Source organism: Caenorhabditis remanei, chromosome I (genome assembly GCF_010183535.1).
Source record: "Caenorhabditis remanei strain PX506 chromosome I, whole genome shotgun sequence".
In the NCBI taxonomy this organism is placed as follows: domain Eukaryota; kingdom Metazoa; phylum Nematoda; class Chromadorea; order Rhabditida; family Rhabditidae; genus Caenorhabditis; species Caenorhabditis remanei.
In genome coordinates, this window is record NC_071328.1 from 4,136,136 (window position 1) to 4,162,555 (window position 26,420).

General features: G+C 40.2%; 6 protein-coding genes across 6 annotated transcripts; 2 read left to right on the forward strand and 4 right to left on the reverse strand.

The window, feature by feature from the left end:
* Window positions 1–360: 360 nt before the first annotated feature.
* GCK72_000640 (uncharacterized protein) lies at window positions 361–4,239 on the forward strand (the record flags this gene model as incomplete). Its single annotated transcript, XM_053722600.1, has 8 exons — window positions 361–469; window positions 514–758; window positions 1,122–1,592; window positions 1,876–2,734; window positions 2,784–2,974; window positions 3,021–3,081; window positions 3,278–4,071; window positions 4,120–4,239. 8 exons carry the CDS (start codon window positions 361–363, stop codon window positions 4,237–4,239), a joined length of 2,850 nt encoding a protein of 949 aa, XP_053591245.1.
* Window positions 4,240–4,761: 522 nt separating this feature from the next.
* GCK72_000641 (uncharacterized protein) lies at window positions 4,762–9,037 on the reverse strand (the record flags this gene model as incomplete). Its single annotated transcript, XM_053722601.1, has 9 exons — window positions 4,762–4,977; window positions 5,030–5,552; window positions 5,813–5,928; window positions 5,977–6,778; window positions 6,827–7,035; window positions 7,082–7,272; window positions 7,322–8,180; window positions 8,395–8,940; window positions 8,990–9,037. 9 exons carry the CDS (start codon window positions 9,035–9,037, stop codon window positions 4,762–4,764), a joined length of 3,510 nt encoding a protein of 1,169 aa, XP_053591246.1.
* Window positions 9,038–9,414: 377 nt separating this feature from the next.
* GCK72_000642 (uncharacterized protein) lies at window positions 9,415–9,657 on the forward strand (the record flags this gene model as incomplete). The annotated part of the gene is made up of 1 exon (XM_053722602.1): window positions 9,415–9,657. One exon carries the CDS (start codon window positions 9,415–9,417, stop codon window positions 9,655–9,657), a length of 243 nt encoding a protein of 80 aa, XP_053591247.1.
* GCK72_000643 (uncharacterized protein) lies at window positions 9,442–10,349 on the reverse strand (the record flags this gene model as incomplete). The annotated part of the gene is made up of 5 exons (XM_003109370.2): window positions 9,442–9,631; window positions 9,710–9,901; window positions 9,948–10,082; window positions 10,151–10,254; window positions 10,332–10,349. The coding sequence occupies 5 exons, from the start codon at window positions 10,347–10,349 to the stop codon at window positions 9,442–9,444; spliced, it is 639 nt and encodes a 212-aa protein (XP_003109418.1).
* Window positions 10,350–11,816: 1,467 nt separating this feature from the next.
* Window positions 11,817–13,476, reverse strand: GCK72_000644 (uncharacterized protein; the record flags this gene model as incomplete). The annotated part of the gene is made up of 6 exons (XM_053722603.1): window positions 11,817–11,909; window positions 11,955–12,078; window positions 12,136–12,209; window positions 12,279–12,423; window positions 12,469–12,638; window positions 13,354–13,476. 6 exons carry the CDS (start codon window positions 13,474–13,476, stop codon window positions 11,817–11,819), a joined length of 729 nt encoding a protein of 242 aa, XP_053591248.1.
* Window positions 13,477–22,413: 8,937 nt separating this feature from the next.
* GCK72_000645 (uncharacterized protein) lies at window positions 22,414–24,421 on the reverse strand (the record flags this gene model as incomplete). The annotated part of the gene is made up of 11 exons (XM_003109115.2): window positions 22,414–22,458; window positions 22,507–22,630; window positions 22,680–22,753; window positions 22,799–22,961; window positions 23,007–23,167; window positions 23,214–23,372; window positions 23,434–23,739; window positions 23,785–23,895; window positions 23,944–24,031; window positions 24,085–24,350; window positions 24,401–24,421. 11 exons carry the CDS (start codon window positions 24,419–24,421, stop codon window positions 22,414–22,416), a joined length of 1,518 nt encoding a protein of 505 aa, XP_003109163.2.
* Between the last annotated feature and the right edge of the window lie 1,999 nt (window positions 24,422–26,420).

Consider the following 26,420-nt stretch of genomic DNA (forward strand, 5'->3'; position numbering starts at 1 on the left):
TCAAATAAAAATGTCTTCTCACTTCGTAAAATGCACTATTCGAGAAGTTATTATTTTCACATAAATCGAATCAAGTCAGAAATAATTTAGATCCCATTTTACAAATATGATTTTAAAGGCGCGCTCGTGCAAGAGTCATGTAGGTCTCGACACGCGTGTGCAAACCTCACTGCTACAGTACTGGCGATCGCAGGTGTGAATTATGAATTCCAGAGCTAATCTCCTAAATTTTCTTTCGTCTTTCCAATTCTCTTTATGTGCTCTACATTTTCGCTTGCACATCGTTAATTTTTGACGTTTGTTGATATTCCAATGATTTGTCGTCTATTCAACTGCATTACAATGTTTTATTTCAGTGATATGGCCATTCCGGTCCAGGAAGCTCTGTCAAGACTGTTCAAGTCGGAGATTGGGGCTGCCCACTATGACCTCATCAAATATCACAGAGAAAACGAATTGGCTGATCAAGGTGAGAATTGAAAAACATTGGCTTTTAATATATTTATTATTCAGACGTCGTCACCGAAGAATCAAGACGTCTCTTGGGAAGACTGAGCAACCGAATCCCATTGCTTGATGAAATCTTGGAGAAGTCGGAGGACTTCCGTGTTGTCAACACTGCGAATCTCGTCAATGGCTTTGTCAACACAATTCGCATGGCTACCTTGGAGCTAGAAAACGGCAACCTTCAAGAGACTATTCGCAGAATCGGTCGTATTCACAATTTCACCACTCAAATCATCCGCCAACTTCAAGCCGTCAGAATTTAATTGTTTTTCCGATCTCCTACCTCTGTTGTTTTTCCGATCTCACTCTTTTTCGGTTAAAATATCCGTCGTCTAAGTAAAATGGAATAAAAAGAGTGCAAAACCCTCATTTCCATCAGTCGAATCATATGTAACACTGTCACTATTGAGCTCCGAAACAACACACGAATATCGTCTGCTTATGGTTTGAGCATTCATTAAGGCGCTTTCAGGGTTTTGATGAGCTCATCGTGAGCTCAATTGTGATATCAACGTACCAAGCGAAGAGCAATTCCTTTCGGGTCTAATAGCAATTCCTTTCGGGTCTAATAGTTGACCATATGCATTCCTGCACTCAATTTTCCCATATTTCAGAGCACCACACAAGCTCCCGTCACCAATACAACATGCGACCCGGCAAAAGAATTCGACTGTGGGATCGGAAGTCTCAGATGCATACCAGCCGAATGGCAGTGCGACAACATAGCGGATTGCGACAATGGAAAAGACGAGTTGGGATGCACGTATGCCCATCACTGCGGCAACTCCTTCTTGTTGTGCAAGAACACACGATGTGTGGCCGGCGAATTCAAGTGTGACGGAGAGGACGATTGTGGTGATGGCAGTGATGAGCAACACTGTGAATACAATACTCGAAGATTGCGATCAGGTCGTCCCGCTCCTCCTCCTCTGCCAAACACGTTTGTCGGTCATAACGGACCAGAATGTTTCCCGCCAAGATTGCGATGCAGATCAGGACAGTGTATTCAGGCTGATCTCATTTGTGATGGACAGGCCGATTGTTCCGGAGGTGACGATGAAGTCAACTGCACGAGAGGACCCATTGTAGATTTGAAGAAGACACCTTCTCTCAATGAAATGCACCCTGACCCAACTCTTTTTGCATGATGTAAGTTTCAGTTTCGGCTCCGGGGCATATCGCCACCAATTTTTTTTTGAAAATTTCCAATGCTATAACCTTAATAAGCATAATCAACGCGTGCTAGTGATATGTTTTTTTCCTCATAAAACTTTGGAAATTTTCCGAATATTGGTGGCGAAACGTCCGGTGGCGCAATGTCCCGGAGCCTTAATTTCAAATGATTATATAAACTTTCTTGTTTTTCAGAAAGAGGAATGCCGTCACGGATACGCTCTCTGCTTTAGTGGCGACGTTTGCATCCCGAACAACTTCTTCTGTGATGGAGACATCGACTGTGAGGATGGTTCTGATGAGCTCAATTGTGATATCAACGTACCAAGCGAAGAGCAATTCCTTTCGGGACAAGCTGACCATATGCATGCCTGCTCTGCAGCTGGAAAGTTTGCATGTGAAACAAAAGGAACCGAAATAACTGTCTGTATTCCAATGAACGCGACATGCAACGGTATCAAGGAGTGTCCATTGGGAGATGACGAGTCTCGTCAATGTTCGGAATGTGCCAGAAAACGATGTGATCACACCTGCATGAACACACCTCATGGCGCCAGATGTATCTGTCAAGAAGGATACAAACTCTCTTATGACGGTGTTAGTTGTGAAGATGAAGACGAATGTGCCACGCATGGACACATTTGTCAACATTTCTGTGAAGATCGTCTCGGACCGTTTATCTGTAAATGTGCCAACGGATATCAATTACAAGAGGATGGACATTCATGCAAATACGAAGCCACTTCTACTTCCGAAGGATATCTTTTCATCAGTTTAGGAGGAGAGATACGTCAAATGCCATTGGCCGATTTCAGCGACGGTTCGAACTATGCTCCTGTTCAAAAGTATGCCGGACACGGAAACATAAAATCAGTCGACTTTATGCATCGCAACAATAAACTGTTCATGGCAATTTCTGACGAACAAGGCGAGCCCACTGGAGAATTGGCAATGTCAGAGAACGGCTTGTTGAGAGTTCTCCGTGAAAACGTCATCGGAGTTGGAAATATTGCTGTCGACTGGATTGGTGGCAATCTATTCTTCACACAGAAATGTAAGTAATTCTATATGTCAAACCTTTAATTTCAAAACATATCTTTCAGCTCCTTCACCAAGTGTCGGAATCTCGGTGTGCAGCATGAATGGATTGTTCTGTCGTCGAATCATTGAGGGGAAAGTTCACGGACAAACCTATCGTGGTCTCGTCGTTCATCCGATGCGCGGTCTCATCATTTGGATTGATTCCTACCAGAAGTCTCATCGTATCATGATGGCGAACATGGATGGTTCTCAAGTAAGCTCATTTTCTTTTATTTTTGAGTAAATTCTATCGTTTTCAGGTTCGAATTCTTCTTGACAACAAATTGGAGTCACCAACGGCTCTGGCTATCGACTACGTTCGTTAGGATATCTACTATGGAGACGTTGAGCGCCGTCTGATCGAAAGAGTCAACATCGACACAAAGGACAGACGAGTGGTGATCTCAAGCGGTGTCCATCACCCATTCGACATGTTTTACTTCAACGGATACCTTTATTGGTCTGATTGGTAAGTTTATCGCTCAAATATTCAATAAATTTATTTTGATTCTTTCAGGGACATTGAAAGTACAAGAGATCACTCATCACCACTCGAGTCCTCACATCATCCACACATTCAACCGTTTCCCATATGGTCTTGCTGTCAATCACTCTCTCTATCAGACTGGTCCATCAACCAATCCATGTCTAGAGCTCGAATGTCCATGGTTGTGCATTTTGGTGCCAAAGAATGATCAAATCACTGCTGCCAAATGTGTCTGTCCAGATGGTTATACTCATTCAATCTTGGATAACACGTGCATCCCACCAACAACTATTGACGAGGAGAAGAAGCTTGAAAAGCTTTCTCATGTCGGAGCAGCGTTGATGGCCGAGAATTGTAAAGCCGGTGTGGCGTGTCTGAATGGAGGATCGTGTCGCGAACTTCAGAATGAGCATGGAAGAACTCATCGCATCCTTTGTGACTGTGAGCAACCATACGATGGTCAATTCTGTGAACGTCTCAATCCGGAAATGCTAGCTGCAATGGAAGAAGAAGACACGTTTGCCGGACTCATTGCTCTTCTACTCATCTCTCTCCTCATTCTCGTCGTTGTTGGATGTGTCGCCTTCTTCTGGTTCGCTCAACGAGAATTGACAAACGAAGTGATTTCCACTGCTCGTGTTCATGTTGACAACATGGCTCGGAAGGCTGAGGACGCTGCAGCTCCACTCGTCGACAAGTTGAGAAAGGTCACCGATATGCAAAGAAGTACATCACCAAGAGAAGGATGTCATTCGGCAACAAACGTCAACTTCGTCACTGATGAGACAACTGCCGAGAAGAGAGTTCGAATGCAAACTTCACCGGTAAGATTATCTCTCTTCTTCGAAATATTAACATTTCTCTCATTTCAGTCATCCTATGGCAATCCACTCTACGACGAGATTCCGGATGTGCCGTCTGGCTTCACGATATCCACGTCTGCACCATTCGCCGGCATCATCCGCTTCGAGGATGACAACAGCTTGTTGTGATTTCCACAACTAAACTAAATCAAATGTCTGTAAAGTATATTTATTTTCGTTTATTTATTGCATGAACGTTGATAATGTTTATTGTTCTTTTTGCTCTTCTCATTTTCAGATGCACAATTTAGACAAATAGCACAAAGCAAAGACAATTTGAAAAGGCATCTAAAGTGTTTATTTTTGACAGTCAAAAATCGGGGAAAATATACAGAAGGGAACCGGGAAGAAACAGGTAAAGGATTAGAAAAAGACGAGATTTGAGAGGAAAACACGAAAAAAAGAAACAAAGCGAAATTCAGAATCTCAAAAGATACAGAGGAAATTGATAATTTGGATGATGGTCATACCCATACGTGACAACAGAGAAGAAAGGGTCATGAAAGGAAAATAGGACTATGCTATGAATGAAAAGATGGGAATCTCATCTAATTGATACAAAATATACAACAAAATCTACACACAAAGAAGAAGAATTACAGCCGTAGCTTTCTTCGACAAGAACATCCTAAAAAGATATGGAGAAATGAGTTATTCTGTGATTCCCATTGCTCGCAAATCGGCAGCTTTGTCTGAAGCCAAGTACTTCCGCCGATATGTTTCAATCATCTTTGCTCTTTGAATCTCATAGTAAGAGAGTTCTTCATCACCAGACGACGTACTCAACTTCGTCCATGTCCGCTGTCGTCCATTGTCTGGTTCTTGAATAACTTCGATCGGTTCTTCATACTCGATCTCGTTTTCGCTCTGAAATAATAAAAGAATAGATCTCATTTTCCCATGCTTATTTATTACTCACCTCATCAGAAAGCTCATCATCCAATGCTCCGGGTAGTAACGACGGATTCACTCCAATACGTCCTTCCAGAATGTTCTCAATAGTCGTTTGTGTCATTCCCGTTTGTCGAAGATCTGTCAGAATTGCTTCTGTTGACATTTGCGGAAACATTTCTCTGACTTGTTCCAACATTGTTTGCAGCTGCTCTTCCGATGGTTCAGCAGCTCTTCCCAACAAACTGCTGAGGAACGGTCCGAGATCGAGATGAAACTGCGGAAAGTGAACGAATCCGAATGTTCCGCCATTGAATACCACTCTGGTCGTGCTATTTGCATCTGCTTCTCTCAGTTGATCTTGAGGCGACGGAATGATGCATCTGCACGTTGGGCACGACGAATCTTGAGCGAGCCACCACATGAGACACCAATCATGGAACTGGTGAGAGCACGGAAGACGACGAGAAGTACCGAGCAATTCCCAGCACACAACACATCTATCGTCACTGTTGGCAGCATTTACGCATTCTGTTTCTTTGTTATTTCCTCTGAAATCTAGTTATTTTCTAACTCTTTTCCTATTTCCTCCCGGTTCCCTGCTGTTTGCTTTTCCCGATTTTTGACTGTCAAAAATAAACACTTTAGATGCCTTTTCAAATTGTCTTTGCTTTGTGCTATTTGTCTAAATTGTGCATCTGAAAAAGAGAAAGACAACAAGAACAATAAGCATTATCAACGTTCATGCAATAAATAAACGAAAATAAATATACTTTACAGACATTTGATTTAGTTTAGTTGTGGAAATCACAACAAGCTGTTGTCATCCTCGAAGCGGATGATGCCGGCGAATGGTGCAGACGTGGATATCGTGAAGCCAGACGGCACATCCGGAATCTCGTCGTAGAGTGGATTGCCATAGGATGACTGAAATGAGAGAAATGTTAATATTTCGAAGAAGAGAGATAATCTTACCGGTGAAGTTTGCATTCGAACTCTCTTCTCGGCAGTTGTCTCATCAGTGACGAAGTTGACGTTTGTTGCCGAATGACATCCTTCTCTTGGTGATGTACTTCTTTGCATATCGGTGACCTTTCTCAACTTGTCGACGAGTGGAGCTGCAGCGTCCTCAGCCTTCCGAGCCATGTTGTCAACATGAACACGAGCAGTGGAAATCACTTCGTTTGTCAATTCTCGTTGAGCGAACCAGAAGAAGGCGACACATCCAACAACGACGAGAATGAGGAGAGAGATGAGTAGAAGAGCAATGAGTCCGGCAGACGTGTCTTCTTCTTCCATTGCAGCTAGCATTTCCGGATTGAGACGTTCACAGAATTGACCATCGTATGGTTGCTCACAGTCACAAACGATGCGATGAGTTCTTCCATGCTCATTCTGAAGTTCGCGACACGATCCTCCATTCAGACACGCCACACCGGCTTTACAATTCTCGGCCATCAACGCTGCTCCGACATGAGAAAGCTTTTCAAGCTTCTTCTCCTCGTCAATAGTTGTTGGTGGGATGCACGTGTTATCCAAGATTGAATGAGTATAACCATCTGGACAGACACATTTGGCAGCAGTGATTTGATCATTCTTTGGCACCAAAATGCACAACCATGGACATTCGAGCTCTAGACATGGATTGGTTGATGGACCAGTCTGATAGAGAGAGTGATTGACAGCAAGACCATATGGGAAACGGTTGAATGTGTGGATGATGTGAGGACTCGAGTGGTGATGAGTGATCTCTTGTACTTTCAATGTTTCACTTCCCCTGAAAGAATCAAAATAAATTTATTGAATATTTGAGCGATAAACTTACCAATCAGACCAATAAAGGTATCCGTTGAAGTAAGACATGTCGAATGGGTGATGGACACCGCTTGAGATCACCACTCGTCTGTCCTTTGTGTCGATGTTGACTCTTTCGATCAGACGGCGGTCAACGTCTCCATAGTAGATATCCTGACGAACGTAGTCGATAGCCAGAGCCGTTGGTGACTCCAATTTGTTGTCAAGAAGAATTCGAACCTGAAAACGATAGAATTTACTCAAAAATAAAAGAAAATGAGCTTACTTGAGAACCATCCATGTTCGCCATCATGATACGATGAGACTTCTGGTAGGAATCAATCCAAATGATGAGACCGCGCATCGGATGAACGACGAGACCACGATAGGTTTGTCCGTGAACTTTTCCCTCAATGATTCGACGACAGAACAATCCATTCATGCTGCACACCGAGATTCCGACACTTGGTGAGGGAGCTGAAAGATATGTTTTGAAATTAAAGGTTTGAAATATAGAATTACTTACATTTCTGTGTGAAGAATATATTGCCACCAATCCAGTCGACAGCAATATTTCCAACTCCGATGACGTTTTCACGGAGAACTCTCAACAAGCCGTTCTCTGACATTGCCAATTCTCCAGTGGGCTCGCCTTGTGGGTCAGAAATTGCCATGAACAGTTTATTGTTGCGATGCATAAAGTCGACTGAATTTATGTTTCCGTGTCCGGCATACTTTTGAACAGGAGCATAGTTCGAACCGTCGCTGAAATCGGCCAATGGCATTTGACGTATCTCTCCTCCTAAACTGATGAAAAGATATCCTTCGGAAGTAGAAGTGGCTTCGTATTTGCATGAATGTCCATCCTCTTGTAATTGATATCCGTTGGCACATTTACAGACAAACGATCCGAGACGATCTTCGCAGAAATGTTGACAAATGTGTCCATGCGTGGCACATTCGTCTTCATCTTCACAACTGACGCCGTCATCAGCGAGTTTGTATCCTTCTTGACAGATACATCTGGCACCATGAGGTGTGTTCATGCACGTGTGATCACATCGTTTTCTGGCACATTCCGAACATTGACGAGACTCGTCATCTCCCAATGGACACTCCTTGATACCGTTGCATGTCGCGTTCATTGGAATACAGACAGTTATTTCGGTTCCTTTCGTTTCACATGCAAACTTTCCAGCTGCAGAGCAGGCATGCATATGGTCAGCTTGTCCCGAAAGGAATTGCTCTTCGCTTGGTACGTTGATATCACAATTGAGCTCATCAGAACCATCCTCACAGTCGATGTCTCCATCACAGAAGAAGTTGTTCGGGATGCAAACGTCGCCACTAAAGCAGAGAGCGTATCCGTGACGGCATTCCTCTTTCTGAAAAACAAGAAAGTTTATATAACCATTTGAAATTAAGGCTCCGGGACATTGCGCCACCGGACGTTTCGCCACCAATTTTCGGAAAATTTCCAAAGCTTTTTGAGAAAAAAAATATCACTAGCACGCGTTGATTATGCTTATTAAGGTTATAGCATTGGAAATTTTCAAAAAATTGGTGGCGAAATGCCCCGGAGCCGAAACTGAAACTTACATCATAATCATCATGAGCAAAAAGAGTTGGGTCAGGGTGCATTTCATTGAGAGAAGGTGTCTTCTTCAAATCTACAATGGGTCCTCTCGTGCAGTTGACTTCATCGTCGCCTCCGGAACAATCGGCATGTCCATCACAAATGAGATCTGCCTGAATACACTGTCCTGATCTGCATCGCAATCTTGGTGGGAAACATTCAGGTCCGTTATGACCGACAAACGTGTTTGGCAGAGGAGGAGGAGCGGGACGACCTGATCGCGATCTTCTCGTATTGTATTCACAGTGTTGCTCATCACTTTCATCACCACAATCGTCCTCTCCGTCACACTTGAATTCGCCGGCCACACATCGTGTGTTCTTGCACAACAAGAAGGAGTTGCCGCAGTGATGGGCATACGTGCATCCCAACTCGTCTTTTCCATTGTCGCAATCCGCTATGTTGTCGCACTGCCATTCGGCTGGTATGCATCTGAGACTTCCGATCCCACAGTCGAATTCTTTTGCCGGGTCGCATGTTGTATTGGTGACGGGAGCTTGTGTTGTGCTCTGAAAAATGGAAAAATTGAGTTTTGAAACCAAAAATAAACGAAATTACCTTGATTAGTAAGTAAGTAAGTAGGGTGAGAAGCCAAGCAGTACGCATGACTCTCGTTGTGAGTGGGGGTTATGAAGAAAAATGAACGGAAACGAGCATCAAAGCCCGAATCGCGCTCAAAAATTCTAATTCGATGCCGAATTTTCCGCTCCCGCCATTAGGTCACGAAGGCGCATGCGGCAAAGATTACGGTAGGTCTCGACACGATTCAATTTTTTTTATTTTTAGTGCTCTCTGAAAATAAATTTAACAACAACATTTTTTGTTTTAAAATGTAAATTTTTATGTTAAAAAGTAGAAAAATGCATTACATTTATTTCGAATCGTTGTTTTTATTGTTTTCAATATAAAAAATGTTACACCCCTGTTCAGAACACGGAAGAATAGAAAAAAGTAGAAAGCGGCACAGAAAAAAACACAGAAAAATGGGCGAAAGCACATCTGGAAGTGATTTAATAGGCGGAAAGCATAAGATGAGCCGAGTGACGGCACGATGGAAGCAAGTCGATGAATTGTGGAGACCAGTAGATTCTCTGATAACGACGATCTTCGTGACGAGAATAGTCTTCGCGGCGAAGGAATGGAGCGACGTAGTCGAGTCCAAGTGCACGGCCATTCCAGTAGAGGAATTGGTTTTGGTGACTGGAATGAAAAAATGGAAAAAATGAGTTTTTAATTTGAACATTTTTACAAAAGTTAGAAAAAAATCGAAAAAATTACCGCATGGTGTCAGTTGGCACTGTGAAAGTACGACGAGTTAATGGAGGCATACTGAGATCCGAAGCGCTCTTCGAATGGATTATATTGCGAGCTCCACGAACTCTGTACTTCTTGTCCTTCTCAAGAAGCCACTCAGACTGTCGTGGATTGTATGCTTTGTGTGGTGACATGTCGTATTCGATGGCTCGGTTTCTGGAAATTAAAAAATTGAAAAACTGAAAAAAAGAAAGAAACGGACGGTCTGTTGATACACAAGCTGGGTGCAATCGAAGTGTAATTGTGTCGTTCGCGGAATGATCCAAGATAAGGAGTATACATTTCATCGTATTTCGAGTGACGAGCAAAGTTCATTGTGTTCGTTGCGTCCTCGAAACTGAAAATAGAAATTTTAAAAAAAAATTAGGATTTGGATCGCGCTCTATTGCAAAATGTTTCACTCACGCTGTTGAGACAATATCGACGTATGTGCTCGATGGACTCCCGGCTATGAATCCCTTGTACGGACTGGATGTCCATTTTGAATCTGATGCCACTTGAGCTTTTACCTTGAAACAGAATAGAATTTCAACACTTCCTAGTATTTCAACGCATCAAAACAACAACAGTAAAGATGAAAACTCACGCGATCGAAAGCGCCCATGTTGTTGTTGTCTCGATGGAAAGAAGAAGGAAAAAGAGTGAACTGAAAAGTCTGAAGAGAAGAAAAATGGGCGGGATGAAGGGGAGAGAAGCAGAACAACAAACAGCTGATGTCGGAATGGGGGCGGAAGGAATCGCAGGAATATCAGAGAGAGTAAGATGTGCGGAAGAGAATTGAGAGGGGATAAGAGGGAGAAGAAGAAAAAGTCAGTGATTAATGAAAACCACTCGGAGAGAAAGAAGAGATGTTGCCAGAAGAGTTTGGCAGATTTCGGGAAGAAAAAATGGAAAAATGTTTTAAGTGATATGGGGTAGAGTAGAAAAAATCTATATTCTGAAGTTTGGTTGATTTTCTGGAAGCAAAAGGCTACGATAATCCAATAATTTTTATTCCGAATCCGCTTATTTTCAGACTAAAAATTATCAATATTGAAAGGTTCTCCCGATTTCAGATGAACGTCTAGAATTCGTTTTTTGTACGTCTCTTCTCCTCAAAGATATGATCGCTGGGAAACATTATAAAGTGCCGTGCAAAAACATACGAACGTTGGCGGTATTCAGTTGAAATTGTCCAACTCTGAGAGGGTATTACGGTATCACTGATTGTCCCACAAAGTAAATTATGTATATACCATACAGAACAAAGTAAGAACTTCATGTTTCTAGTTGACAACTTTTTTATACAGACACTCCCTAGAGAGTTATGGTCATTTCAAGACGACAGCTCAAAAACCACTCTATTTTAGATTGAAATTGGTCGATTTGAGGGAGGAAGTACTCTGTCGATATGTAACTCTCTAGGGAGTTCCCGTACAAAAAAGTTGTCAACTACAAAAATGAAGCTCTACCTTTGTTCTGTATGGTTCATACATTATTTACTTTGTGGAAAAACCAGTCATACCGTAATACCCTCTCAGAGCTGGTCATTTTCTACTGGAAAAGGTCAAATTGTATGTCTTACTGCATGGTACTGTAAGACGGTAAACAAATCAAATCGTCATCTCGATTTCCCAAATCATATATTCCTATAAAGACATTTTTCATGGTAATGTTCAAATACAGAATTGAAAAATTTTGGTTTTTTCTGTCTATTTCAGGAAGAATAAAACTCTAGAATTTCATAGAAATAGTTAAGACTGACTCAAAATTTATTTTCGGTTTTGAATTAAAGAACAATGATTGAAAGATTGTGAACGAAGCCAATCGGAAAGGAGAACAATATAAGTTTTGGCTGGTGTTAGGGAAAAGAACAAAAGAAAAAGAGTGAATGAAGGAGGAAATTGGATATACAGAAAAATATTTTACAACTGATATTTGCATCATTTCAGTAAGAAACAAGATCTAGAAGAATGGATATTTGAGAACAGATTCACATTTCAATAGAAAATTATTAACTTCGAGACATTGTGACGATTTCAGGCAAGAAGCTTTAGTTTTTTCGGAATGTGAAATTCAACTAAAATAGATCTTAACCATGTGAAGTATCAGTCTCTTTCTGATCTGACTGACAGTTTCCTGAAAGCATATTTTCAATCTGGACTTTCATCGAAAGGTGCATAGTCTGAAACAAAAAAGAAGTATATGAAATGGGAAAGAAAACACGTACTTCTTTAACTTTCCAGAGCAATTGTGGGCCTAGGTCTTTTCTCTGTTTGAGAAGATTACGAATCCCTTCCTTATTTATGTCTTTCATATATTGGGGACGACTGATCGATTTGTCGAAACCATACCTAAACTTGATTGTTATTTCAGTCTTTGTTTTGATTTTTCAACTCCATTGAACTCACATGAAATTCCAAATAAATGCATATCCGATTTTGCTTACTGACGTTTTTCTCCAGAACAATCGTGACAGACCAGACTGAAATAATGTTTGAATATATACATATTAAACTTCATCGAGCCCGTTACCATATTGGGTTCAGTGAACACATTTATGCCAGCTTTCAGCTCCACCAATTAATTCCACCAACTTCTTCGCATCCCGTTCATCAAACAATCTGAATCTAAACATGGATTTACCACCCCGGAAGGGAAGTTTATTGTGGGCAGCGAATTCGAATCCTCTTGTCAGACTATAATGTTTCCGTTTGATTTGTATTGAAATTCAAAAAACTTACCCAGATTCCCGCAAAGCCTTTGAAAGAACAGGATCCGGGGTGTTGTGATTCCTACTCGGCACATTCAGGAGGAGGAATTCAATATCCCGATAGAGTCCCATTTCACCACAACCATCTGCAGAATCCTTGGGAGCATCACCAGAACCCACAACAATTTTCGGAACTGATTTCTGTAAAGATCAGTATTTCAATAAACTGAATTATATTATGTTTGATTAGTTGGAATATAAAAACAGTGAGGAATCCAACAGTCATTACTCGAAAACTTCTAGATTATATTATAAATCATCTTGAAAATTTTAAAGATGATATTTTTCTACCCGAATAATAAAGGTAAGTGTTTGGTAAGCTAACCGAAATTTCAATCTTTTCAATTTCAAGGTATACAGTACCCGTCAAAAGGTTGTAAACTTTGGCCGTTTTCAGTTCATATTGTCCAACTTTGAGAGTGTGGCATGGTATTTCTGATTGCCGCACCTAGTATGTTTCTATGGATCATACAGATCAATAGTAGAGCTCCGCTTTTGTAGTTGACAACTTTTTTGTACGGACATTCCCTAGAGAGTTATGGTCATTTTAAAATGACAGCTAAAAAATCGCACTATTTTACACTGGAATTGGTCGATTTGAGGGAAAAATTACTTTGTCGATACGTAATTCTCTAGGGAGTTCCCGTACAAAAAAGTTGTCAACTACAAAAATGAAGCTTTACTTTTGGTCTGTATGATGCATGAAAATTTACTTGATGGGACAATGAATATAACCATGATACTCTCTTGAATTTGATCATTTTCAACTGAAAACGGGCAAAGTTCACAGCGTTTTGACCGGTACTGTTGATATTTTTAGAGTTCGCTCTAGGAATCGTATTGATGTATTTATCACCTTGAGACTGGGAGTTTCTGTTGAAATAGCATGAGCAGCAGTGTCACCTTCGGAAGGCTTAGAAGTTGCCCAGCTTGACAGAATAGTAATGTCGAGATTGCCATCTTCTGGATTCATTTCCATCTCTCTATCTTTTCCGGTTTTTGCAGAATTTGATACGACATCTCGAATATAGCCACGATTTAACACCGCTCAAAACTGTGACATCGTCGGATTCTGATTTTTTTGCAGATGTTCGAATAGAGTCACCATTGCTCTAAAAAAGTTGACTTTGAAATTGGTTTTCAGAAAAAAATTCACACCTCTTCTCTATTTTGTTGTTTCCAAATCGGAGTCGTAAAGACACCTTCACCCTCCGCCAAACCTTTAATAACCGTGCGACTCCCAGCCGTTTCCATCGATTTCAGGAAAACCTATAAAAAGATGGAAATGTGGATTTCGAAGATTCTGAAATACTCACCTTGACTAAAATTTTCCCATTTAGTTGCCCGCGTATAAATACGGGGCGATAGGTTCCGGATAAAATAAGACGACAATTAACACAGTTTCTTACAATAAATATACTTTATTGCAAGAAATTAGAATAAGGGAGCGTAAACTTACAAAACAAAAGTTAAAACAACCAACACTAAAACTAGAACTAACTCTAAAAGCCAACCGGCTTCAGAAAACTACTTGTTGCCACGTGGAGTACACATATCCACATGAACTGACGCGCTGAGGTTACGGTAGGCGCGTGAGGCTTTGGCGGAGTGCCGTTGCGTATTTATTGTGAGGACTCGGAGAACTACAGGGTTATGAGGGTACCTTGCCACCGGCAACTATTTCTCATACAAATATAACGAGCTGAAACCAATAGTTGGTTATCCAAAGATGCCGTTTCGTTGGAAAGTCTGAAAAGCAATTCAAAAGAATATTGAAAGGAGGAATATTTAGAATTCTCCGACTTACCGGATATCGAGCTCTTCATCCGAAAACTCATATTGAGTCGACAGCGTAAAATAGGAATAACACGATCTTACGGCGATCTTCAGAATTCCCTTAATATCTGAAGAATCTATCGTTGCATTTTTTATATTTTTATTTCTTAGCGGAGCAAGTTGAAGAAGAAAGAAGATTTTTTTTTGAAAATCCTTGTCGAAACTTTATTTTTTTCGACAGTATTGTGAGTAGAAATTGTCAGTATTGTCAGGTTTTGTTGATGATAACTCTTCCAGGAGCAAAATAATATTTTTACGATTGAAAGGGAGAAAAAATCAGTGATTAATGAAAACCACTTGGAGAGAAAGAAGAGATGTTGCCAGAAGAACTTGGCAGATTTCGGGGAAAAAAAAATGAAAAAAAGTGATATGGGTTAGAATGAAAAAACGATTATCTGAAAATTCGATTAGATTTATTTTCTGAAAGAAAGAAAAATAGATACAATATAATCAGATTTGTTCAATTAATATTTATTCCGAATTTATTCTTTTTCAGCAGGGAATTGTCATCTTTGAAGTATTCTCCCGATTTCAGATGAACGTCTAGAACTTTCTTAGTTTCTGTGTCTAAAGTCCAGTTCAAGATTTTCATTTTTCAATCTTATCACATTTTTGTACGTCTCCTCCCCTCAAAGATATGATCGTTGGGAAACATTATGAAACGGTAAAACTCATCTGATTGTCACCTCGCTTTCTTAAATTGTGCCTTCCTAGGAAGACACTTTCAACGATTATGTTCAAATACAAAATTGAGGATTTCGGTTTGTATTTTTTATTTCAGAAACATAAGACCTTTATCATTACATCGATGCATGTAAAACTCTTTCAAAGTTGAAATAATTCGAAGAAGAATGAGAAAATATGAAATCTAATTAGCTCCAAACCATAATTTCACGCCTTCCTTAGAATCACACCTGTAATATAAGCACATTCCAGATCTTTATTTTTTGCTTTTGTTTCAGATTGTTTTTTGTTTTTTCTTGATTCTTCTGTGAATCTAACATTGGTACAACATTTATATTTTACAAACTGCAAAGTCACTTATGGAGAACTTTTGAGAAATTCAAACCCAGATTTCAGGAAGAAAGAAGAATGAATTTAGGAGATATGGGTTAAAAGAAAAAGTTTATGAGCTGAAAAAATGTATTTTAGAGAGAACATTTAGAAAAAAGACAAACAGCAACTCGGGCACATTAATGTTGAGGATGCTTTTCATTCTGTTTAAGTCAGATGGTTTCAAAATTTAATCACACATAATCAACTGTCGAATTATAAAATCTTGAAATAAACTAAAGAGGCAAACACATTAATAAATTAATAAAATTATCAACTAAAACTACAAAAAAAAATAAATCAAAGGTTGTGAAAAGCTGAACGACAATATTTATAGATTTATTTGGACGATAACAGTATCTTAAAATATATGAAAAAACTACAACAACATAACTTATTCCAAAATTTTAGTATAACTTATTCCAAAATTTTAGTTCAAGAGGGTTTAGAGCAATGAGAAAGCGGCAAAAAACTCTCGACCAGATTAGAGAGAAGATCGAGACAACCATCTCGACTAGATCAACGGAATCGAGGTACGGTATCAAAACCTCACTATCACCTGAGATTCAGATAAATGCGGCAAAGTCCTGCACGTCGATTCAACCGATCAATTCGATGTTTCCATCGTATAACAATGAGAAAGAGTCCAACTGATTAGAGAGGAGATTGGGACAATCATCTCGACTAGATCAACGGAATCGAGGTACGGTATCAAAACCTCACAATCACCTGAGATTCAGATAAATGCGGCAAAGTCCTGCACGTCGATTCAACCAATCAATTCGATGTTTCCATCGTATAACAATGAGAAAGAGTCCAACTGATTAGAGAGGAGATTGGGACAATCATCTCGACTAGATCAACGGAATCGAGGTACGGTATCAAAACCTCACAATCACCTGAGATTCAGATAAATGCGGCAAAGTCCTGCACGTCGATTCAACCAATCAATTCGATGTTTCCATCGTATAACAATGAGAAAGAGTCCAACTGATTAGAGAGGAGATTGGGACAATCATCTCGACTAGATCAACGGAATCGAGGTACGGTATCAAAACCTCACAATCACCTGAGATTCAGATAAATGCGGCAAAGTCCTGCACGTCGATTCAACCGATCAATTCGATGTTTCCATCGTATAACAATGAGAGAGAGTCCAACTGATTAGAGAGGAGATTGGGACAATCATCTCGACTAGATCAACGGAATCGAGGTACGGTATCAAAACCTCACTATCACCTGAGATTCAGATAAATGCGGCAAAGTCCTGCACGTCGATTCAACCGATCAATTCGATGTTTCCATCGTATAACAATGAGAAAGAGTCCAACTGATTAGAGAGGAGATTGGGACAATCATCTCGACTAGATCAACGGAATCGAGGTACGGTATCAAAACCTCACTATCACCTGAGATTCAGATAAATGCGGCAAAGTCCTGCACGTCGATTCAACCGATCAATTCGATATGTTTCCATCGTATAACAATGAGAAAGAGTCCAACTGATTAGAGAGGAGATTGGGACAATCATCTCGACTAGATCAACGGAATCGAGGTACGGTATCAAAACCTCACAATCACCTGAGATTCAGATAAATGCGGCAAAGTCCTGCACGTCGATTCAACCAATCAATTCGATGTTTCTATCGTATAACAATGGGAAAGAGTCCAACTGATTAGAGAGGAGATTGGGACAATCATCTCGACTAGATCAACGGAATCGAGGTACGGTATCAAAACCTCACAATCACCTGAGATTCAGATAAATGCGGCAAAGTCCTGCACGTCGATTCAACCAATCAATTCGATGTTTCCATCGTATAACAATGAGAAAGAGTCCAACTGATTAGAGAGGAGATTGGGACAATCATCTCGACTAGATCAACGGAATCGAGGTACGGTATCAAAACCTCACTATCACCTGAGATTCAGATAAATGCGGCAAAGTCCTGCACGTCGATTCAACCAATCAATTCGATGTTTCCATCGTATAACAATGAGAAAGAGTCCAACTGATTAGAGAGGAGATTGGGACAATCATCTCGACTAGATCAACGGAATCGAGGTACGGTATCAAAACCTCACAATCACCTGAGATTCAGATAAATGCGGCAAAGTCCTGCACGTCGATTCAACCGATCAATTCGATGTTTCCATCGTATAACAATGAGAGAGAGTCCAACTGATTAGAGAAGAGATTGGGACAATCATCTCGACTAGATCAACGGAATCGAGGTACGGTATCAAAACCTCACTATCACCTGAGATTCAGATAAATGCGGCAAAGTCCTGCACGTCGATTCAACCGATCAATTCGATATGTTTCCATCGTATAACAATGAGAAAGAGTCCAACTGATTAGAGAGGAGATTGGGACAATCATCTCGACTAGATCAACGGAATCGAGGTACGGTATCAAAACCTCACTATCACCTGAGATTCAGATAAATGCGGCAAAGTCCTGCACGTCGATTCAACCGATCAATTCGATATGTTTCCATCGTATAACAATGAGAAAGAGTCCAACTGATTAGAAAGAAGATCGAGACAATCATCTCGACTAGATCAACGGAATCGAGGTACGGTATCAAAACCTCACAATCACCTGAGATTCAGATAAATGCGGCAAAGTCCTGCACGTCGATTCAACCGATCAATTCGATATGTTTCCATCGTATAACAATGAGAAAGAGTCCAACTGATTAGAAAGAAGATCGAGACAATCATCTCGACTAGATCAACGGAATCGAGGTACGGTATCAAAACCTCACTATCACCTGAGATTCAGATAAATGCGGCAAAGTCCTGCACGTCGATTCAACCGATCAATTCTATATGTTTCCATCGTATAACAATGAGAAAGAGTCCAACTGATTAGAGAGGAGATTGGGACAATCATCTCGACTAGATCAACGGAATCGAGGTACGGTATCAAAACCTCACTATCACCTGAGATTCAGATAAATGCGGCAAAGTCCTGCACGTCGATTCAACCAATCAATTCGATGTTTCCATCGTATAACAATGAGAAAGAGTCCAACTGATTAGAGAGGAGATTGGGACAATCATCTCGACTAGATCAACGGAATCGAGGTACGGTATCAAAACCTCACAATCACCTGAGATTCAGATAAATGCGGCAAAGTCCTGCACGTCGATTCAACCGATCAATTCTATATGTTTCCATCGTATAACAATGAGAAAGAGTCCAACTGATTAGAGAGGAGATTGGGACAATCATCTCGACTAGATCAACGGAATCGAGGTACGGTATCAAAACCTCACTATCACCTGAGATTCAGATAAATGCGGCAAAGTCCTGCACGTCGATTCAACCGATCAATTCGATATGTTTCCATCGTATAACAATGAGAAAGAGTCCAACTGATTAGAAAGAAGATCGAGACAATCATCTCGACTAGATCAACGGAATCGAGGTACGGTATCAAAACCTCACAATCACCTGAGATTCAGATAAATGCGGCAAAGTCCTGCACGTCGATTCAACCGATCAATTCGATATGTTTCCATCGTATAACAATGAGAAAGAGTCCAACTGATTAGAGAGGAGATTGGGACAATCATCTCGACTAGATCAACGGAATCGAGGTACGGTATCAAAACCTCACAATCACCTGAGATTCAGATAAATGCGGCAAAGTCCTGCACGTCGATTCAACCAATCAATTCGATGTTTCTATCGTATAACAATGGGAAAGAGTCCAACTGATTAGAGAGGAGATTGGGACAATCATCTCGACTAGATCAACGGAATCGAGGTACGGTATCAAAACCTCACAATCACCTGAGATTCAGATAAATGCGGCAAAGTCCTGCACGTCGATTCAACCGATCAATTCTATATGTTTCCATCGTATAACAATGAGAAAGAGTCCAACTGATTAGAGAGGAGATTGGGACAATCATCTCGACTAGATCAACGGAATCGAGGTACGGTATCAAAACCTCACTATCACCTGAGATTCAGATAAATGCGGCAAAGTCCTGCACGTCGATTCAACCGATCAATTCGATATGTTTCCATCGTATAACAATGAGAAAGAGTCCAACTGATTAGAAAGAAGATCGAGACAATCATCTCGACTAGATCAACGGAATCGAGGTACGGTATCAAAACCTCACAATCACCTGAGATTCAGATAAATGCGGCAAAGTCCTGCACGTCGATTCAACCGATCAATTCGATGTTTCCATCGTATAACAATGAGAAAGAGTCCAACTGATTAGAGAGGAGATTGGGACAATCATCTCGACTAGATCAACGGAATCGAGGTACGGTATCAAAACCTCACTATCACCTGAGATTCAGATAAATGCGGCAAAGTCCTGCACGTCGATTCAACCGATCAATTCGATATGTTTCCATCGTATAACAATGAGAAAGAGTCCAACTGATTAGAGAGGAGATTGGGACAATCATCTCGACTAGATCAACGGAATCGAGGTACGGTATCAAAACCTCACAATCACCTGAGATTCAGATAAATGCGGCAAAGTCCTGCACGTCGATTCAACCAATCAATTCGATATGTTTCCATCGTATAACAATGAGAAAGAGTCCAACTGATTAGAGAGGAGATTGGGACAATCATCTCGACTAGATCAACGGAATCGAGGTACGGTATCAAAACCTCACAATCACCTGAGATTCAGATAAATGCGGCAAAGTCCTGCACGTCGATTCAACCGATCAATTCGATATGTTTCCATCGTATAACAATGAGAAAGAGTCCAACTGATTAGAGAGGAGATTGGGACAATCATCTCGACTAGATCAACGGAATCGAGGTACGGTATCAAAACCTCACAATCACCTGAGATTCAGATAAATGCGGCAAAGTCCTGCACGTCGATTCAACCAATCAATTCGATATGTTTCCATCGTATAACAATGAGAAAGAGTCCAACTGATTAGAGAGGAGATTGGGACAATCATCTCGACTAGATCAACGGAATCGAGGTACGGTATCAAAACCTCACTATCACCTGAGATTCAGATAAATGCGGCAAAGTCCTGCACGTCGATTCAACCAATCAATTCGATGTTTCCATCGTATAACAATGAGAAAGAGTCCAACTGATTAGAGAGGAGATTGGGACAATCATCTCGACTAGATCAACGGAATCGAGGTACGGTATCAAAACCTCACAATCACCTGAGATTCAGATAAATGCGGCAAAGTCCTGCACGTCGATTCAACCGATCAATTCGATGTTTCCATCGTATAACAATGAGAGAGAGTCCAACTGATTAGAGAAGAGATTGGGACAATCATCTCGACTAGATCAACGGAATCGAGGTACGGTATCAAAACCTCACTATCACCTGAGATTCAGATAAATGCGGCAAAGTCCTGCACGTCGATTCAACCGATCAATTCGATGTTTCCATCGTATAACAATGAGAGAGAGTCCAACTGATTAGAGAAGAGATTGGGACAATCATCTCGACTAGATCAACGGAATCGAGGTACGGTATCAAAACCTCACTATCACCTGAGATTCAGATAAATGCGGCAAAGTCCTGCACGTCGATTCAACCGATCAATTCGATGTTTCCATCGTATAACAATGAGAAAGAGTCCAACTGATTAGAGAGGAGATTGGGACAATCATCTCGACTAGATCAACGGAATCGAGGTACGGTATCAAAACCTCACAATCACCTGAGATTCAGATAAATGCGGCAAAGTCCTGCACGTCGATTCAACCGATCAATTCGATATGTTTCCATCGTATAACAATGAGAAAGAGTCCAACTGATTAGAGAGGAGATTGGGACAATCATCTCGACTAGATCAACGGAATCGAGGTACGGTATCAAAACCTCACAATCACCTGAGATTCAGATAAATGCGGCAAAGTCCTGCACGTCGATTCAACCAATCAATTCGATGTTTCTATCGTATAACAATGGGAAAGAGTCCAACTGATTAGAGAGGAGATTGGGACAATCATCTCGACTAGATCAACGGAATCGAGGTACGGTATCAAAACCTCACAATCACCTGAGATTCAGATAAATGCGGCAAAGTCCTTCACGTCGATTCAACCGATCAATTCGATATGTTTCCATCTTATGACAATGGGAAAGAGTCCAACTGATTAGAGAGGAGATTGGGACAATCATCTCGACTAGATCAACGGAATCGAGGTACGGTATCAAAACCTCACTATCACCTGAGATTCAGATAAATGCGGCAAAGTCCTTCACGTCGATTCAACCGATCAATTCGATATGTTTCCATCTTATGACAATGGGAAAGAGTCCAACGGATTCTACGGGTTCTATCTTGAAATACTACGTTTCCTCCAGGAGCCATGTGGCGGGGAACAACATCTCATGAAGAATTCACGAGAGCAAACCAACCTCTAGCAATGTCACCATCAACGAGTACATCCGTCCTTGTCGAATCATATGGAATCCTCATCTTGAAGCCGGGCATCAAAACAAGAAGAGTGAGAAGAGGGAGAAAAGTTGAAGACTGACGATATTCACTGAATCATCCTTCTTTTATAGCCATCCTTATCAAGATGCCCTGGTTTATTTTGCCACGTCGACTAACAAATAAAGTTCAAAGCCACGTCAATATTTCTTTTTTTCGTTTGATTTAAACAGTGTCTCCGTCGAACATGTCACGTTTAAATTGCATTCTTTTTTCTTTTTGAAAAATCAATATTTTCAGGATTTTTAGCCGCCTAATCCTCTTTACAGCAAGGTTGAAAAAAAGAGGAACACAAAAAAGTTGCTGACTACAAAAACGATTATCTCCTTTTGATCTACAAATTTTATTAACAGCTAGAAGTTTAAGACGATTCGTTACGTCGGAGCACACTCTCAAAGTATGCGATTTTCTACTAGAAACTGCAAATTCAGAAAATCTTCTGTTTCATATTGTGACTTCTGTAGATAGTTTTTGAAAATATAACTAATTATATTTATTAGAAAATCACTAGGAAAGGAATCAAATGGATGTTCAATCGATATGGATTCTGAAAACTATAATCACAACATCTTCTCAAAATGTTTTGCTGTCGAATGAAACATCTTCTGAAGAAAAAGGTATATTAGTATGAATTATGGAGATGAAAAACCTACTTCTTTGAGTTTCTTCACCAAGATTTTTCCAGCATCTGGTTTTTGTCTCAACAGTTTCCGTATATCCTCTTCAACGACGTCACAAATCGAATATGGCATGCGAATAGAGTTATCGATTCCGTGTCTACAATTAAAAGAGTATTATCCCATTTTTTGAGTTCTAATAATCCCACAAAAGATTCATCGCGAATGCATTCACCACTTCCTCGACTGATATTTTTCTCCAAAAGAACCAATGAGCACCACCCTGAAATATGGCTTGAAAATTCAAAAACTTCATTGAAGTCCTTACCATAACTTCTTCCGAAAAAGAGTTCCTCCAATCGAAACCTTCACCAATCTTCTCATTCAACATTTTGATGTCATCCTCTTCAAATACCTTGAAACCATACATAATTTTGACCTGTTTGAAGGGAAGTTTTCTGACATCGTGAAGCTCGAAACGTCCTTTTACCCTACAAGTTTTGACTGATTTTTATTAGATTTCTTGTTTTTCCTACCCAGAACTTCGCAAAATTCTAGCAAAAACCCGACTCGGCTCACTACACGCGTGTTTGTCGATCACATTCACAACAGAGAATTCATTCGTTCCAAAGGGTTCTGTAAATCCATCCCCGCAATTCATCACTCGCATTCTTTTTCTGGAAACGACAGTTTTTTCCTGAAAAAGAGAAGTTCAATTTAAGATTTCATCTAAATCTCCAAACCCTTGTTTCATTCGATATCTGGCTGTCTCCTCTTTCCGCTCTTCCATCTGCTACGGTGCCCTCATCACAAACAGTAGTCGTCGAAGACTCATTTCCAGTACCACGGGATCGTCCAGTGGTCATGTTCTGTTTTTTGCCTTGACTGATCCGATTTACTTCCTAAAATAACAAATTGAATAAGTGGAAGTTATGGCTATTCAAAATATGACACCCTTCTCACCTTGCGAGTCTGATTTTCTGCTGGAATATTGTTATTGTTACGAACGACGGTGGTTACACAAGATTCAGAAGTTACAGACTTGGAATTAGCAGTCGGAGTCGAAATTGGGATAATAATTATATCAGAATCTTCACTCGGTGTCTCAGTATTCATGATCACAGTGCCTCTTGTCTTTTCTACTCGTTTTGGATTCGAAATGATCTCAATATTATCATGGATTCCTTCTGAAACTTGACCAATTACTTGAACAGAAGCAGACGAAGTAGCAGCAGTCAAGCTGCTCTCAATCAGATCACGAGAGGAATTCTGAAAAGAAGTAGGTTTTTAAAAAAATTTCAGAAAAAATCTTACATCTGTTAGATTAATTCTTGTGAATGGACGAGTCGAGAAGATACACTCTGCTTCAAGTACATCTCTGATCAGAATTCCATTCAGAGTTTTAGTCATGGATTTCATGAATCCCTATAAAATGAAACGAGCTTTCTGGATATTCTTGAAAAAAAAACCCACCTTCATAGTCACGTTTCCCGACTTCGTAGTAGCAAACTGTACAGTGACTCTGATGGAATCATCATATGTCACCGAAGTTTGGGAGAACCTGAAAACATGAAGTGGAAACCGAAAAAAAGAACCTGAAATCTTCTGACTCACTTGAACGAGTAGTCTTCCTTGAAGAAATCAAAGGGTTTCGACCGAGTAAAGAACGAGTATCCAGACCTAGTGATGATCTTCAGCACGTCCATGAGATCAGAAGTATCAACATTCATAGATTCTTTGTTATAATCTCTTCTCGGTGGCAAATCTACTTTACAGCAAACTTCAAATCGTTTTATCGAGACGATTTGGTTCTGTTCAAACGAGGGATCAAACCGTGTTAATCCATATTTTAAAAGAATATCGTATAATTTTTGATTTTCCTGAAAATAACAGAGTTTCAGATAGATCAATATTTGAATCAAAAACCAACATCTTTATCAGAAGACGCCATTTTAGTGATACACCAGAGAATTCGTAAAATATGCACGTGGCGATAAAAGATAGAAATACTTTTTTTTGCAACGAAAGAAGTGAAGGAATAAAAAGTCACGTTTTTTCTTTTCTTTTTTTAAAATTATTTTTTTCGTACGGGATTTTTCGAATTTGATCATTTCGACACGTCATGGAACCATTTCCAGAATGCTTTTTTTTTCAGAATTCAGAACTTGTTGTTTGGAAGACGATTATAGGCGGACAGAGAGTCAGAATTACTTTGTACTTCTTGAAATTCTGGCTCCGGGACGTTTCAAAACCGGAATATTTGGAGACCAGATATGTCGACACGAGATATTTCGAAACTAGACGTTTCTAATAGTAAGCCATGACACTTTTTCAAATTCTCTATTAGCACGGCACGCTTTTTACAACCGCGCTCTACCGAAACCGAAGAAAATTGCGTGCGAAATTGAGAGACTCAGAGAAAAAGAGACATTTTTCAAAGGCGTTTCGGTGGAGCGCAGTTGTAAAAACTGTGCCGAGTTAGTAATATTGGACAGAAAATGCTTCATTTTTCACATGATTGTTTCACTTTTATTTTCGAGATTTCCTGGTTTCAAAACGTTCCGGAACCCAATTTTCAATTGGATTCTCACATTCTCATCAAATAATCTTCTGTTCCCTTATTTTCTGAGTATGACGTTCCCTGGAGCTTACTCCAATCTCACGTCCCAGTTTTCACAAGTGTGCTCCACCTGAATTATATTTTCCAGCAGATTTCGGTAGAGCACAGTTGTGACAGACTGACCGCCAATATATCAAAATGACCAAAATTCTGCATTAACCAGAATGATTGAAAACCCAAGACAGTTGGCTAGTAATTATTGTATTTGTCCCACCTGTCACTTAGAGAATATGATTGATTACTGTAGCAGCGTCTCTTTTGAGCCCGCCGGTAAACAAGGGGAAACTCGTAGAAGCGAGAAAAGAGCAACATTTTTAAACAAGTTGGTTCTCAGATTGAAGATTCAATAAAATTTGAAAAAAAGCATTTATTAATAACAATAGAAATTTCAGAATTTTGCCTTCTCAGATTGTATAAACCTTGACAAAATTAACTTTATTACCGTAAACTTCTAATAGAGGTGCTACCAGTAGCAAGAGTTTGGTGAACAATATCTCAACTTCCTTGAGAGCTATCAAATTTTTTCCAACTAAAGAAATATTTTATAAATATTCAGCTATATTTTTTCTGTTGGCCATTTTTTGATATCCCTTTTGGGGGAAAAAGAATAACCGAGTAGAATAGGCTTTGTTGGGGGGCACCACTATTAGAGGTTTTCACTGAAAATTCCCACAGCAATCTACCCTGTCATCATCGGAGACAAACGGTAGACCTATTTGTAATATTGACAGTTATTTTTCTCCTTTTTCAGCAATTTCTGTGACTCTGTCTATCCGGATGTCCACAAAAATAACTTATCAATTCACAACGAGACATGAATCTGGTGCGGCAATGACGCGTCCCACCATCGAAACATCACTTCTTCTCCCAAAATCAAAAGGAAACAGTACCTTTTCTATTGTTTTTGCCGTATTCATACCGTCTCATTTTATTGTTTATTTGGAGCTCTCTCTCTCTCCAATGCTTTTGCTCAATGGGAGGTTGCAGCAAAATAGTTCAAACATATATACATACGGACACAAACAGGCGGTGCGAACGGGAAAGAGAGAGAGGGAGAGAGAGAGAGAGAGCCGGGAAGCGAAGAGCTCTCCCGCGAACGGGGAGGGTCCATCTGTGTTCCCTCTCTCTCTCTCGGGGTCAACTGTTCCCCTTATTGTCTTCTAGCTGATTATCACGAGCCACATTCGCATTTTTCTAAACCTATTATCAGTTTTTGTGGAGGGGCTCAAATAGAACGGTTTGGCTTTGCCAGGCGAGAAATTAGCAGTCAAGGATCTCTAAAAAGTGCTGAAATATCTAAATATCATTTTCGCTTTTTTCTGCCAACTGA